Source organism: Symphodus melops, assembly GCF_947650265.1.
Source record: "Symphodus melops genome assembly, chromosome: 18".
In the NCBI taxonomy this organism is placed as follows: Eukaryota; Metazoa; Chordata; class Actinopteri; order Labriformes; family Labridae; genus Symphodus; species Symphodus melops.
Window position 1 is genome coordinate 2,801,727 of NC_136708.1, and position 13,786 is coordinate 2,815,512.

General features: G+C 43.5%; 1 protein-coding gene across 1 annotated transcript in view; it reads left to right on the top strand.

Annotated features, from left to right (window-relative positions):
• Positions 1-2,987: 2,987 nt before the first annotated feature.
• Positions 2,988-13,786, top strand: part of nxph1 (neurexophilin 1) — a 45,092-nt gene continuing 34,293 nt past the window's right edge. The window contains exon 1 of the mRNA XM_079368902.1: positions 2,988-3,471. Coding sequence (XP_079225028.1) covers positions 3,418-3,471 — 54 coding nt within the window. The 5' untranslated portion in view covers positions 2,988-3,417. The remainder of the gene's footprint in view (positions 3,472-13,786) is intronic.

Below are 13,786 nucleotides of genomic sequence, written 5' to 3' on the forward strand. Positions count from 1 at the left end.
GTGGATGATACATTCGATGATACAGCTTCCAATGAGAGTTAACATTAAGATATGTTCACCAATATCTTCATCAATCTAACTGTCATCAAAGGTCTTAAAGATGTATTTGTGGGCTTTTTAAGAGAGCGAGAGAGAAAGAGAGGGAGAGAGAGAGAGAGAGAGAGGGAGAGAGAGAAGAATGACATGCATTAAAGGAGCCACAGGGACTCAAACCCGTGCTGCTCGCCTTGAGGACTACAGCCTCTGTACATTAGACATGCGTTTAAACCACTAGGTCACTGACGCCCCGCTACATTAGCTCTTAAACGTGACCCATGGGTGCCTGGCTCACAGGAACTGCGGACAAAGAGATAGAGGTTGAATAGCGAAGCTCACGAGGCTTTAACCATCAACCTCTTAAAACACCGTAAGAGGGAAACAAGAGAGAACGTTTTTTTGTTTTTGTCTTTCAGACTTTATTTAACCAGCTAGCTCTATTAAAACATGTTTTTGTGGTCTTCTTGTCTTTATTGTGTAGGACAGCTAAAGAGAGACATGAAGAGGGGGGACTAGGGCGGATTCGTACCCACAGCTGATGCGATGAGGATTATAGCCTCTGCACATGGGATGCACAACAAAACTGCCCCAAAAACACGTGCTGTTGGGTTTTCATTCGCTGATCCTCCAAAATGATAAAACATGTTTTGTATAAAAAATGGTGACTGAAAATACAATTAAAATCCAAATGCTTTGGGAAGAAGGAGGAAGTATGATGAGAACTTGACCCTCTGCTTTTTTGTACTGGGCTTCTACTCTGACAAACTATAATGATAGCAAAGACTAACATGAGTTTATTGACCTGAGTTGGAATGACGACAAAGACAGAAAACAACTCTGATGTTCTCAAAGCTGCCATCGGAGAGGAAGACTTCAATATTAAGACTGCACAGCAGAATCTGAGAACACACAAAGGCCTTTTGTTATTTATGTTACCGACTTAAACTAAACCAATGATCCAAACATGAAGCACTTTAATGGATAACTTCTTCATGTTTAACAGGAGAAGCCTTTCTGCTTTGTTTCTGATTTTCTTTTGCTTGATGTCGTTTTGTTTCATTGTTCTTCCGGCAGCGCAGCTTTACATCTTGACATGTACCATGTGAGTGCGTGAAATAACAGCGACATTTACAACCGCCGTTTAAAAAAGAAAATCACATCCACTTTAAAATAATCACAGTTTGGGTTGTGACGTTACCCCGACGAGACTCCAGAACCACTTCATAGATGTGTGTATTTGCCAATATTTGTATCATGCTGTGTGAAAATGTATACAAAAATACTGCGGCAAAACCCCTTCTGATTACAGGTGATGCTTTAAACACGTTTCAAGGAGACTTTGGGTGACGGCAGGAGACGAGCTATGAGCAGCTACCTTCTCCATAATACAAGTTTTTAAAATAAAGTTTTTATCTTTGCAGCATTTGTTAATAAGGAGCAGCAACTTCCGGTGTTTAAAAAATGAAGCCGATGTGGAAGTGCAAAGATCCTGCAGTTCATCAAAGTGTCCACTAAAGGCTGGCTGCAGAAACACAGGAAGTCACATACACACCCATTCAAAAAGCCTGTTTATTTTCTACAGCAGGAATTAACACGTTCACTACCCAGTGCGATGGAACAGAGTTGGTCTGGTTGGCTCATGTGATCTGCACACACTGTATTTCACATGATCGCTCATCCGATTTGATAATGAAGCGTTATTCACAGTTAGCTGGCGTGATTGACAGGTGTGCAACGGTTTGTCAGGAGTCTTAAAACCCGACTCAACTCTCAGCCTGTCGTTAGGTTGACTCAAAGTTAAGCTGAGACAGCAATTCCAGCACAGACCGTCATCCCAGCGCCCCCTGCAGGAACAGACGGGTGACGTCACTCAGGCTAAAAGACCACAGATACACGTAAAAAATATTTAAAAAAAACCTAAAAAATATTCATTAAAAAATGCAAGGCACCATAACTGTGCTGTTCAAGTACTGCATCATCAATCAATCATGAATTAAACGCAGAGAACATGTGAACATCCTCGATAACAGTCCCCAAGAAATGTTACAGCACACAAAGAAAGACTGACACTGTAAACAACTACCATAAAAAGAAGGTTAAATTCTAAGCTCATTACTGTATGTATAAAACAATGTTGAAGTCAGTGGTGCAGATTGGTGCCATTTATGAAACAACACAAAAAAATTAGACGAGTTTGGGGGAAAAAAGAGAACAAGGATTTACTCAATCTGGACTTTTCTTCTCTTTCTGCACCTGAAAACGTCTGTAAAACTTGTTGTCTCCGGTAAAATCTGTAAAAAAAAAAAAAAAAAGTGGAGATATTGTTTCTTGTTTTTTTTTTTTTTTTTTTTTTTTTTTTAAATCAGAGCTTAATGATGGGCAAATTTTGGGAACTCAATTTCAAATTGCTCCACACATCGTCAGATGTCGAGCAGATGTTTGGGCAGTTGTTAGAAGCTAAACTGTTAGCTCTGTTAGCAGAGATGAAGTGGGTTTTGTCACAGGGAGATTGAGTCTATTGGAATGACATCATGAACAGCAGCTGGTGTGCTGTGTTTGTTCAGGTTTGAGGCCCGCTTGTTTGGGGGGGTACAGGAGGGAGGTGTGTGTGTGTGTGCGGGGGGGGGGCAGGAGTTATTGGCAGCAGAGTTGTGAATGTCAGCTCATTCATCTACATCAAGCGCACAAACCAGCAGCCAAGGTGAACCGCTTTCCCTCACGAGCGTCTCTCTAAGAAATAAGAGAGAGAGAGAGAGAGAGAGAGAGAGAGAGAGAGAGAGAGAGAGAGAGAGAGAGTGGGGGAAAAAACTTCAGTTTCTTCATCCTCGCGCTGTCTTGGACCAATCTCCTCTCGTTTTATTCGTCTTTTCCTGCCTTTTTTACCCCCCCCCCCTCCCCATTTCGTCCCTCCCCCCCTGCAGCGAGAGTCTCACAGCCTGTGTTGTAAGCGCGCGGTATAAAGCGGAAAACCCCGCCGTTCGCTTCACACCGGAGCGCTCAGACCGCTGCGCGCGCCAGCTATCAGACAATCAGGACCTGAACCTGCTCTTAGCTATGACCCCGCTGCTCCCTCTACCTGGATTAACTCCCAACTAACCGCTGTCTTGTTTGTCGCCCCCACCCTCCTCTTACTCCATTTGCACCCGCAGCAGCAGCGGCAGCAGCAGCAGTATCAGCCTCCTCTCCGGCTCCTCCGTCCTGCCCCCCCCCCAGAGTCAAACTCTCAGCTGTGTTCTGCGGTCATGGGGTGCGTTGTGTTCATGTTTCCTGGGCTGCTGAGGGGCTTGACCGCGTTGTGAGCCGGATACCAGGTGGATTTATGGTCCGCAAAGCCGCGAATACCAGCCGAGGGAAATTAGTGGAACTTTGAGCTCCGGGAGGATGCAGGTGACGTGTTGGTGCGCCGTGTTCCTCCTGACGCCTGCACTTTACCTGGTGAGTTGGACTCTCTTGCTCAGCCTGTACTTGTAAATGTACGTTTTCCACTTCATGCTGCTCTGACAGAAAGTCTGAGAGCTCTAATTGTCTCGAATTTTCTCGCTAATAGAGGACTGCTCTGGGTTCGAAAGTGCGCATTTGAAAAAGCCCTTCCACTGCAGATGTTTGGCTATTTCACCTTGTGGTGCATGCACAACATATCTGTAGTGCTGAGCAGGAATTCAAACTTTGTTGTCACGCTTTTTTTATTTGTTCACACACAATTTTGCACGAGGTTGGTCTCTTCTGTGCGCATCTGTGCTGCGCGTAAAAACGCACTGACTGTATCTTCCTGAGAAGATCAGGCTTTACCTCAGGGGGGGAGAAATGTCAGAAAAATATCCGATGTGTGTAAATCAACGTTTTCAGAAACTATATCAAGTTAAATATTTTACAAGTGAAGAACGCTGGCGCCTCAAACATCGATTACGCACCAGCACATGCAGTGAAATCGTCTCACGGGGGCGCCATAACAAACAGAAAGTCCATGTCTGCAGTCCGGCTGCCTGGACAGCAGAGAACACACTCTCCAACGAGTTAAACTGGAAACCAGTAAGGGGAGCAGTTTGAGACATTTGACTGGTTATTTAAACAGAAGATAAAACATGATGGACGTGTTGGTGTTCATCATCTCTCGATAATATTCAAAATAAGTCTGGAAAAATACCAAGAATAAGAAAAGATTCAACTTTAATTGACAACGTAAACTTAATTTTCACCCTATTAATATATATATAATTATATTATATTTTAATTCACATTTTTGTGAAGTGGTTTTAGTATGACAGTATTTTATTAAAAGGAGAAGCGTGCAGTGACGCTTCATCGACATTATTTTCACTGCTAATTCTTTTGTTTTATCTCAACAAAAAGACAACATTACCCCACTCTCCCTGTCTCCTACATAAACACAAAGATAGAAAGAATAAAAGTCAGATATTATCAATCTCAGTTGATCTAAAACACTAAATAACGGACGGATCATCATCAGGCCTGAAAACAGAGAACATTGAATCCTGATATTCTCCAGTTCGCCCTTTAAGATTTAAAGATGACCTGCTTTATTTCATGTTAAAAAAAGATTTCATAGTATGTCATTTTTAACCAATTTGTAAGATTTTAACACAACAGGTGACACATTAAAAAAAACAAAAACAAATCTGATTTGAATCCTTTTACGGTTTAAAATACATTTGTATGACATTAAGAATGGCGTCAAAATGTCGTAAAAATACACATTTATGTATTTCAATAACTTCTCAGTTTAAATATAAATGTGCTTAAACCGCTCTGTCACAGTATAACAGGCTGTATCCGCTGTGTGTGTGTGTGTGTGTGTGTGTGTGTGTTCTTCTTTTATGTAAAAACCAACATGTAAAGTCAAACACAGCTGGAGGATGTGGAGCTGTCCAAGGTGCTGGAAGCGTGAACTTCTTTATTTAAACAACCTGACGTGTTTACCAGGCCTTATTATTATTACACGTGTTTAATAATTAGAAAAAACATTTTAAATTCATCTTTAAAGTCGTTTATTTCTGTTTGACCTCTTTCTGACACAGCTTACTGTAACTGGAGATGTTGTCCCCTCTTGGATAATTCTCCTTATTAGCGTCATTCACAGACGTCAAACTTTACATCAAACTAAATTAGTCCCTGTCGAGGAAAATTGTGTTTTCTTTTTTTTATAGCAAGCAGGACACTGGTGGTGAAAATCCCCCCTGCTCCTTTTATAAATCCGGTCCCCCGTGTTGTTTGAGTTGAATTGTTGTGCAGAAAAAGAAGAAGAAGAAGAAGAAGAAGAAGAGGAAGAGGAAGAGGAAGAAAGGCTCGCGCAGCAGCCTAGAGTAAACGGAGCTTATTGTGCAGCCCGTTAACAGGGAGCCTTATCCACGGCGGCGGGGATTAGAGCTGAACTTTGATGGTTTTATTCCGTGTTAAAGGCTCTTGTCTCCGCTTAAGCCTCTTGTCTGCGAGCCGCGCCTTGACCCCGATAACAGAGCGCAGGTACAGGCAGCAGAGCGCTGCGTACAACACACCGAGCGGCCACACCAGGCACCACCTATGGCTCCAATATTTAATTAACACGTATCCTTTAACTCCTCGAGTGCAGAACTCCATGTGAGATTATCATAATTTCTGCCCGTACTTCATGCCAATAAAGCGTCTTTATACTGGATTCAGAGCTCTGCAGGAGTTTAAGGTGAAGGTGCTGTGTTGAATCCGGCGTTTTCTTTTATTCGTGAGACAGCTGTTGAGCGAAGAAAATCTCAGTATTAAATTAGATGCAATTTAAACATCATATCCCCATATGTTGTATTTCACTATATTCCGCTTTAAAAATACACAAAAAACCTCTAAGATGTGTCTCTATATTAATTAGAAAACGGGCTTCTTTGCACCACCTTTCAGTGCAAATGCATTGACGCTGATTTTATTGTAATGCTGAGATTTGAAACAGCTGTTTTTGGTTGGCCTTTTAAAAAGAAATCCACTGATTTTCATTCTTATAATTACTGGTTATTTTTTTAATAATCATCTATTGTATGTTTTTAGTCCTCCTGTTCAGGTTTGGTGTTAAAATCTTAAACCACAGTCTTGTGAATTTGCTTTTTTGCAGGTTTTGTCTCCTCCTATTCGCACTGATATTCGTTATGTTGCCTGTCTTTTTATTTCGGTGCGATGGTGAATCTTCAGATTTTATTCCAGCAGCTTGGCCTCCTCCTGAAGAAACAGAAAGGAGCTCAGACTGCAGGAAGGATTTAAGGATTTGAGCCATGTTGACTCTGTTGGTGTGTTTTTAGAAACCTGGCAGACGTGCTTTGGCTGGGCCTCGGTGCAGCATTGTGACTTCAAGTCAGCCGTTGAGGTCTCTGTGGTTGCTGGCTCCCACCCTCCACCCCTCCCCTCCCTTCCCTTCCTTGCCTCCCTCCCTCCCTCCTTCCCTCCCTCTCCCTCTCCCCTGGGAGTAACAGACGCGGTGGTCCCACTGGCAGCAGTCACATTAGGTGTTATTATCAAACGCTGCAAATGGGTCCTGCAGAGTCAAGCAGCGTGCACGCCGGGGAGGAAAGAAAGTCCCACTGAGATCACTACAGCACAGCTCATACAGTGTGAACCCCCCCCCCCCCCTACCTCTGCTCCCATCTAACAACACCCCCTCTTCAGTGGAGAGGCCTCTGAATTAAAGCAGAATAATACAAATAATATGTGTTTTCATTGAGCTGTTTGAAGCTGAAATCAGGAGCAGGCCAGTATTAATTCAATTATGTAGCAAAGGAATTGCTCAAATGCCCACATGCTGTGTGACTAAACACACACACACGCACACGCAGACAGGCGACTGCAGGCACTCGGCCTCGCTGCATTGTGTGGCCATCAAGTGGGAGGCATGCAGAGAGTGGAGTGTTATGTGGGGTTTTTTTTTTTCAGTGCAGATGTCGACTAAGTGAACATTTCTCTCGACTCCTTGTTCAACCTTTGTGCTACTTAGCTTTTAAAGCAGCATGGAGGCGTCACGATGGAGCTTTTCAAGCCCCGGCTGCTGGAAACAGGCCGGGCACAAAAGGGCTGAGAGTTCAGACTCGGAGAACAACGCCGCGATTCCCTCGCTGCACCGCCGTCTCCCCTTGGTCTCAGCACAGCCCAGTTACCTGCTCGGATACAGTCAGAAGGCCTCGCTCTGTGACTCGCTGCCCCTCACAGGGGGAGCCACGGCTGCAGAAAATTACTTCATACATGTCTTTTGGTTCTCAAAAATTCAGATCCAGGGTGGCTTGGAGGGCTGAACTGGGATTTATTGACAATAAGGAGTTTGATGGTGCACAGAGAGGTTTGTCCTGTTTCAGGTGTTATGATGAGACAATAGTTCATTGGAGTGTTTGCAGTCTTTCAGATGCTTCTTCAAGGTCATTAATGTGATTCCAGGTATTAAAGAAGAATAGCCTCAGAGGCTTTGAGCGTATTCCACAAGTCCTGGATCTTTTAACTGTTCGGCCATTTTTATTCAAGGATGAATGCAAATGCAAATATTTCTCTTTTGACTGCCACAAACATCACAGACATGTTGTCCATATTTAAGTCCTGAGAGGACTGACCGAGAGGGAATCCTCTTGGAGGTTGTAATTGGTCGATGCACTTCCCCTGATGACCAGTAGGAGTCACTATAGCGAGTTGAAAAATGACGTGATCCCTCTCCGGCCTCCCAGCAGCATGATGTATTCCATGTCGCCACGTTGGAGAGAGCATCATCTTAGACACACATCTAGTGTCGGAGACAGAATCAGTTTTTATTTTATTTTTTTACCTTCATTTGCACTTGGGCGTGGTTCGACCTGTTTTCACCTGCTTAGTTGTGTTGGCATATAGAGAAGGAGGGGGGGTTGAATATTTTCTGTCCACTGCCATCATCATCATCACTTTTATTTATTTTTGTTGGGAATTATTTTATCGCGCTTTTGCTTCAGAAATCATCACAACTTATCGGGACTTTGGTTTTATTTAGTTACCGAGGAGTGACAGTAACCGGCCCTCTCAGTGTCTGCGTGGCGTTCTTCATCGTAGCCTCCTCTTCTACATGTCTGTGTATAATCGTTTTTCCTTGGACTTGTATTCTCGATTTCACTTCAGTCACTTATTGAATTTGCTCCAAATCCGTCGAGATAAAGAAAAAAACTAAAGATTAAGTCATTTTAACATTTACACTAACGCCTAGTTAAAGCGACCATGAGTTTATAAGTCACCAAGAATAAGAGTTTTTACAGAGTGAGCATCACTGAAGTCACAGTTAATCATTTAATGCATCTGTCACTTTAACGCAGCACTTTAAATAAAACACTGGAGCGCCATCTTTTCACTCGTTAGTGCCTTTTATATGTTTTCATTATTCAAGTCCATGCACATTTGTTGTTTATGATTTTGTTTTCCATGCACACTTGATATTTTATTTATTTATTTTTTTAAATAACATGTTACACTATTGCAGTTTGCACCGCTGTTCAGAGAGAAATATTTTTTTTTTCTGTACGTGCAGCACGTAAAATAGACGATAAAGATGACTTTGTAATTTAGTCAGAAAAAAACAGAATGATTTTCTGCAGACGTCTCAAAGATGAACCATTTGTCCTGACCTCAACATGAAACTCTGAAAAGTCTGACTGTAGAATGATTTAATGAAGTTAATGGAGCCCGTTCGAACGTTGAAGCAGCTGCAGCAAGAAGGGAGATTTTTTCTCTTAAAGTCACTAAAAAGAAGAATTCAAACACCAGAACTTTGTATATATTAAAAGGTAATATTTTTATTTTTTAGCCTTTTTCAGCATGAGTAATCTGCTACAGCATTTTTTGTAATCACCCGTTGAGTTTACCACAAAAAAACACAAAAACACATAAAGCAGGTAAATGTTGAAATGGGACTTTTACAGACAGAATCATTCAGCAGAACCCCCCCCCCCCCCCCCCGAGTAAATTCCCCCAATTTCTTTTGAAAAATATGGAACCACGTCAGCTCTAATTGAAATTGAGGCGTCTTGTGTTCAGCTGACCTTTGACCTCTGCTCAGACTGCTGCTCAGACAGATTGATGGTTCAAACTTTGAATTGGACACATGAAGGTGACTCGGTGTTGTTGTTGTGTGTTATATTGCGCTGCGTGAACTGTGACCTCAGTGATCCTCCCGGGGAGTCTCGGGGTGTCTGATCTGAGCTCGGTCTCTCCGGGGGGCGGGGGGCAGGAGGGGGGGGTCGCTCCCACAAACACACAAAACAACACTTGACCTTGGTGTGCAGCCATAAAGTCAACGATAATAGCACCTACTGTGGTGTGTGGTTATTTTTCTTCTCTGCATGCGTGATCGCAGAGACGAGTGTTTGGAGGCAGAGGGGGGCCAATGAGGGGAATCTGTCTCGGATTTGCAGCTTTGATGGTGTTAAATTAGGGAAAGAATGTGGCTGAAATGTTCCCGGAGAAACCACAGAGTCAGACTCTGCAGCTTCGATGTTGTCTGTGTGTGCATGTGTGTGTGTGTGTGCGTGTGTGTGTATGTGTGTGTGTGTGTAGGTGGTCGGCATCTGTGATTAATGACCCCAGCCTCTATTCTCTCCTGCACGCACTGCTCCAGATTTCCAATCGCGTCCACTGTTCAGAGGTCAGAGCTGAAGCTGATGGTTGAAGGGCGATGTTCTCTGAGAATCTCACCCGTCTTGCGACCCGGGTTTGATTCCCCCCCCCCCCCCCCCGCATACAGCCCCCCTACCTCCCCTCTCTGCACAGAGCAATCGGTTTATGGCGAAGCGTGCAGTACCTTGATAGCAGCGCTTTGAAGCGGTCTGAGGAGAGAAGTGTCTCTGAAGGCAGGAAGCGATTAGATAACCTCGTCCAACCTGCTTTACATCTGCAGGTGTGTGTGTGTGTGTGTGTGTGTGTGTGTGTGTGTCTCCAACACTCACACTGATACCTGCACTCACATGACATGATGCTACTGTCTCTTTGTTAGCACTGAAACAGATTTCCACTGTCTTCATTAAAGACTTATCCTCCTCCAGGAATTCATTACAACTTTTAAAGGCAGATCGTTTTCTGTGTGAAGACCGGATGACGAACGAAGGAGAGTGAATACTGAATTCTTTAGGTGGTTGAATGATGAAGTTGGCTTTAAATGTTAAGACACAGTTATGGTGGCTGATAAAAATGCGAGTTCTACAACGGCCCAAATGATTGTCATTAAAAAAAAAAAAAAAAAAAAAAAAAAAACTTGCAGCAAATCAGAAATTATACAAAGTCAAAATGCTCCACAAATGTCTGAAACAACAGATCAGGGTTCAGGGTTCAATAGTTTTATTTGTCACACAATCAAACAGCATGCACAGTGTACTTCTGTGCTCAAATAAAGTAAAAATAAAAACAGACAAAATACAGTGCAATGCAACTGAATTAAACACAAAACAGGTTTTAGCGTAAGTTATAATAATTAAATTATGTACAATAGTGATGAGATCAAAGATGGAAGCATGAGGAGAAGTAAAAAGAAAAACGGCATGAAAAGCAAACACATAGTGCACATGATGCAAATCACAAACATCAACACAGAAAATAAGTGTTTAAAGTTGTCTCTTTGCTTTGTGCAGCACTTTCTTTCATCTTTTTCTGAATTTGCAGAATGTCTCTCCTCTCATGAATCGTTCGGCCCGTTGAAGATTGTTTGTCCCTGGTGTGTGTGTCACTGTACGAAAATAAACACTCGAGCTAAGCTTTGACCCAGAAGCTTGAAAAGGAAGCATGCTGATATGTTCTCTTTTTTTTCCTCACACGACCGAAAAATTTAGTTTTTTTTTCCTTGTAAAAATATTTGAATGATCCAGACAGTCCAAATGAGGTTCAATGAAATGTCTGTTGGGACTGATCAGAGTCTGCCAAACCATCTGAGTCTGATTCTGACGATGCTCCATAAAAACCCGCTGCACAGTTCGCCGGCCTCAGATTGTTTCAACAAAACAAATATCGGTTACACAGATGTTTTTAAAAACTCTGAATTCAGGAAACAGAGAACTGACTTGAGACATTCAGGGTTTTAGTGCGGTAAGCTGTGCTGTCTCAGGCCTCGTCGTCCCGTGTTGAAAAGATGTGGACACACCGGCACACAGTCAGGCTGTGAGTGGACACATACAGGCGTTTGGACTGTAGCTGTAAAGTGATGGATGGCCTCGCTCTCTAACCTGATGATGGGCTTGACTGACCAGTGAAACAGAGCAGGCTGTACTCCTCGCTCACAGGAGGAGGAGGAAACAGTGGAAATGGAGAGGAGGAGGAGGTTTGTGTGTGTGTGTGTGTGTGTGTGTGTGTGTGTGTGTGTGTGTGTGTGTGTGTGTGTCAGCAGTGATGGATCTGCCATCGGAGCTCACGTCTGCTGCACAGTCGGACGGTCACGGCGCCCGCTGATGGGAATTACACAGCCATGTCCGTTATCTCCTCCCTCAGATCTTTCCATCCTGTGAGGTTACAGTGAGCGGCCATGCGCTCGCTGTCGCCCCGCTCCACAGACACGTATGGATGACTTGTAACAAAATCAATGACTGATGAACACTCATGTGAGCCCTTCAAAGGCGGCTTTACAGCCGTATATTGGCTGATAGTATTGGCCTCTTTCTGCTGCAGGAGAGGAGCGTGGAGGGATTATATTCAACATCATAAAACCTGCGATACAAACAGAAGGGACCTTTCACTGCAGACGTTCAGGCTTCAGGATGAAATGCCAGAACACTTCTCTGAATGATTGCTGTTTTATGAGTAGGTATTGCTTGACTTTACAAGTTTTTACGAGAATTTGAATAACCGGCGCTGTGTTCCCGTGTCGTCAAATCAAACCTCTGAAATGTAACCAAACTCTGTCCATTCCTACATAAAACCAGCCAGTACTCATCTGCTGTTAATAGCACTGAGGTTGAATCAAAGGTTAATTCACTCTGTTCTGGACTCTTTCTGTGCTTTTAGCTAACCGTCTTGTTTTTTTGGGGGAGTCAGAAGCTAACTTATCAACGGCTGAAATAGTTCAGAGGTTGATCTCTCTGGTCCTCAGCGTAGCCCAGCAGGATGTACAGTCTGCGTACGGCCCTACAGTACGTTACAGTGCTCGTTCACACCGCGGCCTTTAGTGTAAAGAAAGACGCCTGTTAGCTCGTCTCTGTGCGGTTTGATTCAGCGGCTGGGTTCAAATCCGTCCTCGCGTGTCACCCTCCGTTCTCTCCTCCCACGTGTCCTGTGTCTCTTCAGCTGTCCTATCAAATGAAGACAAAAAGGTCCCTTCTTCCCTTGTAGATCTTTATGTTAGTGTGAAGCCTTTTGAACATTTGAAATCTTGGCTAGCATAAAAATAGACCCTCTCCGTTAAGAGACAGCCCGACAGTTGAATACGCACACATGTGTTGTTGACAAAGCTGATGTCAGAAGTGTCGCTCCTTTTTGATTTGATTGGTCAGTCAGAGGAGAAGTGACATCGACGAGTGCCAGTCTGATTGGCTGTTGGGAGAGCTGCACAGTCGAAGGGGAAACTCTTTACGACAAACCACAAAACAATAAATATTCTTTAAAATCCTGAAAGCTGAAAGTATTTCACACCATCATTTTACACCATCATTATAAAGTCCAACATCCCTCCACTCGAGGACATTGAATGTCCCTCATGTTGGACTGCTCTTTTCCAACAGATTATATTTGCATTGTGGTGACTTACACAGGAGGGTGCAGTTTGTCCAAAATCTCAGTTATCCGACTTCTATATCTGTTCTCCGTCCCAAATCTTCATATCAGGGAAGTGTGCAAATCCTGACATTAAATGTTCAAAGCAGCGAAACACCTGCACTTCACTCTGTCGCTTTTTAGTGCAAAGCGAGACGACGAGAGAGAGAGAGAGAGAGAGAGAGAGAGAGAGGGGATGTGTGGAACCGAACAGGAAGAGGAGGAGGGCGGGCGGTGAGTGACTCGTACACTCAGCCGGATTCACAGAGTACAGTACAACAAATTTGTCGTTTACACCCACATGTCTGTCAGGCCGGCCCGTTTGTGCTGCTGCTGTCACTCAGAGCAAACAAGCCGGAGTGTAACACAGCCGACGAGACCAAGACGCAAAATTCTCAGCACAGGTTTGTTTATTTATTTTGGTGGTAAGGAGGAAGAAACGATAAAGTCAGTTAGGTTTAACAGCAGTCTGACGACCTCTGTGTGGAGCTGCTGCTCGGAGATGGAAGACAAAGGTAGAAGAGCGTCGAGGATTCATGCAGCCAGTGTGGACATTTTAATACAAATCATCGACTTGACGTCGCAGTGAGGAAGGAAAAGTCGTGACGTGCACATCGTCTGTTTAACCCTTCCTCTTGAGAATAACATCGAGACGGTTTGATTAATGTGGGAGGGGCTAAAACCAGGGGAGTCGTAGTGGGAGGGAGGAGGGCGCTGACTAACCGGGGCTTGAAAGAAGGGCGGAGCTCTAATTTTTTGTTGGATTTTGTCTCCAGTGCTGTCAATGTGTAAAATAACTTCTAGAGGCAAACGTCACAGTTTCATTCATTATTAGTGTTAAATTAAAACTGCTAAAGAGTTTTTTTTTTAATGTAACACAAAGTGAAGAGTTTACAGTCGTCATCAGATCTGTAGACTTTGATACGATACAAGTATAATTTAAAGAATCCCATAGAAAGCCGCTGGAGAAAGAGCCACACAGCTCACAGACAAATGAAATGAGACACTCACACACACTAGATCAACACGAGTTTGCACGACAAAA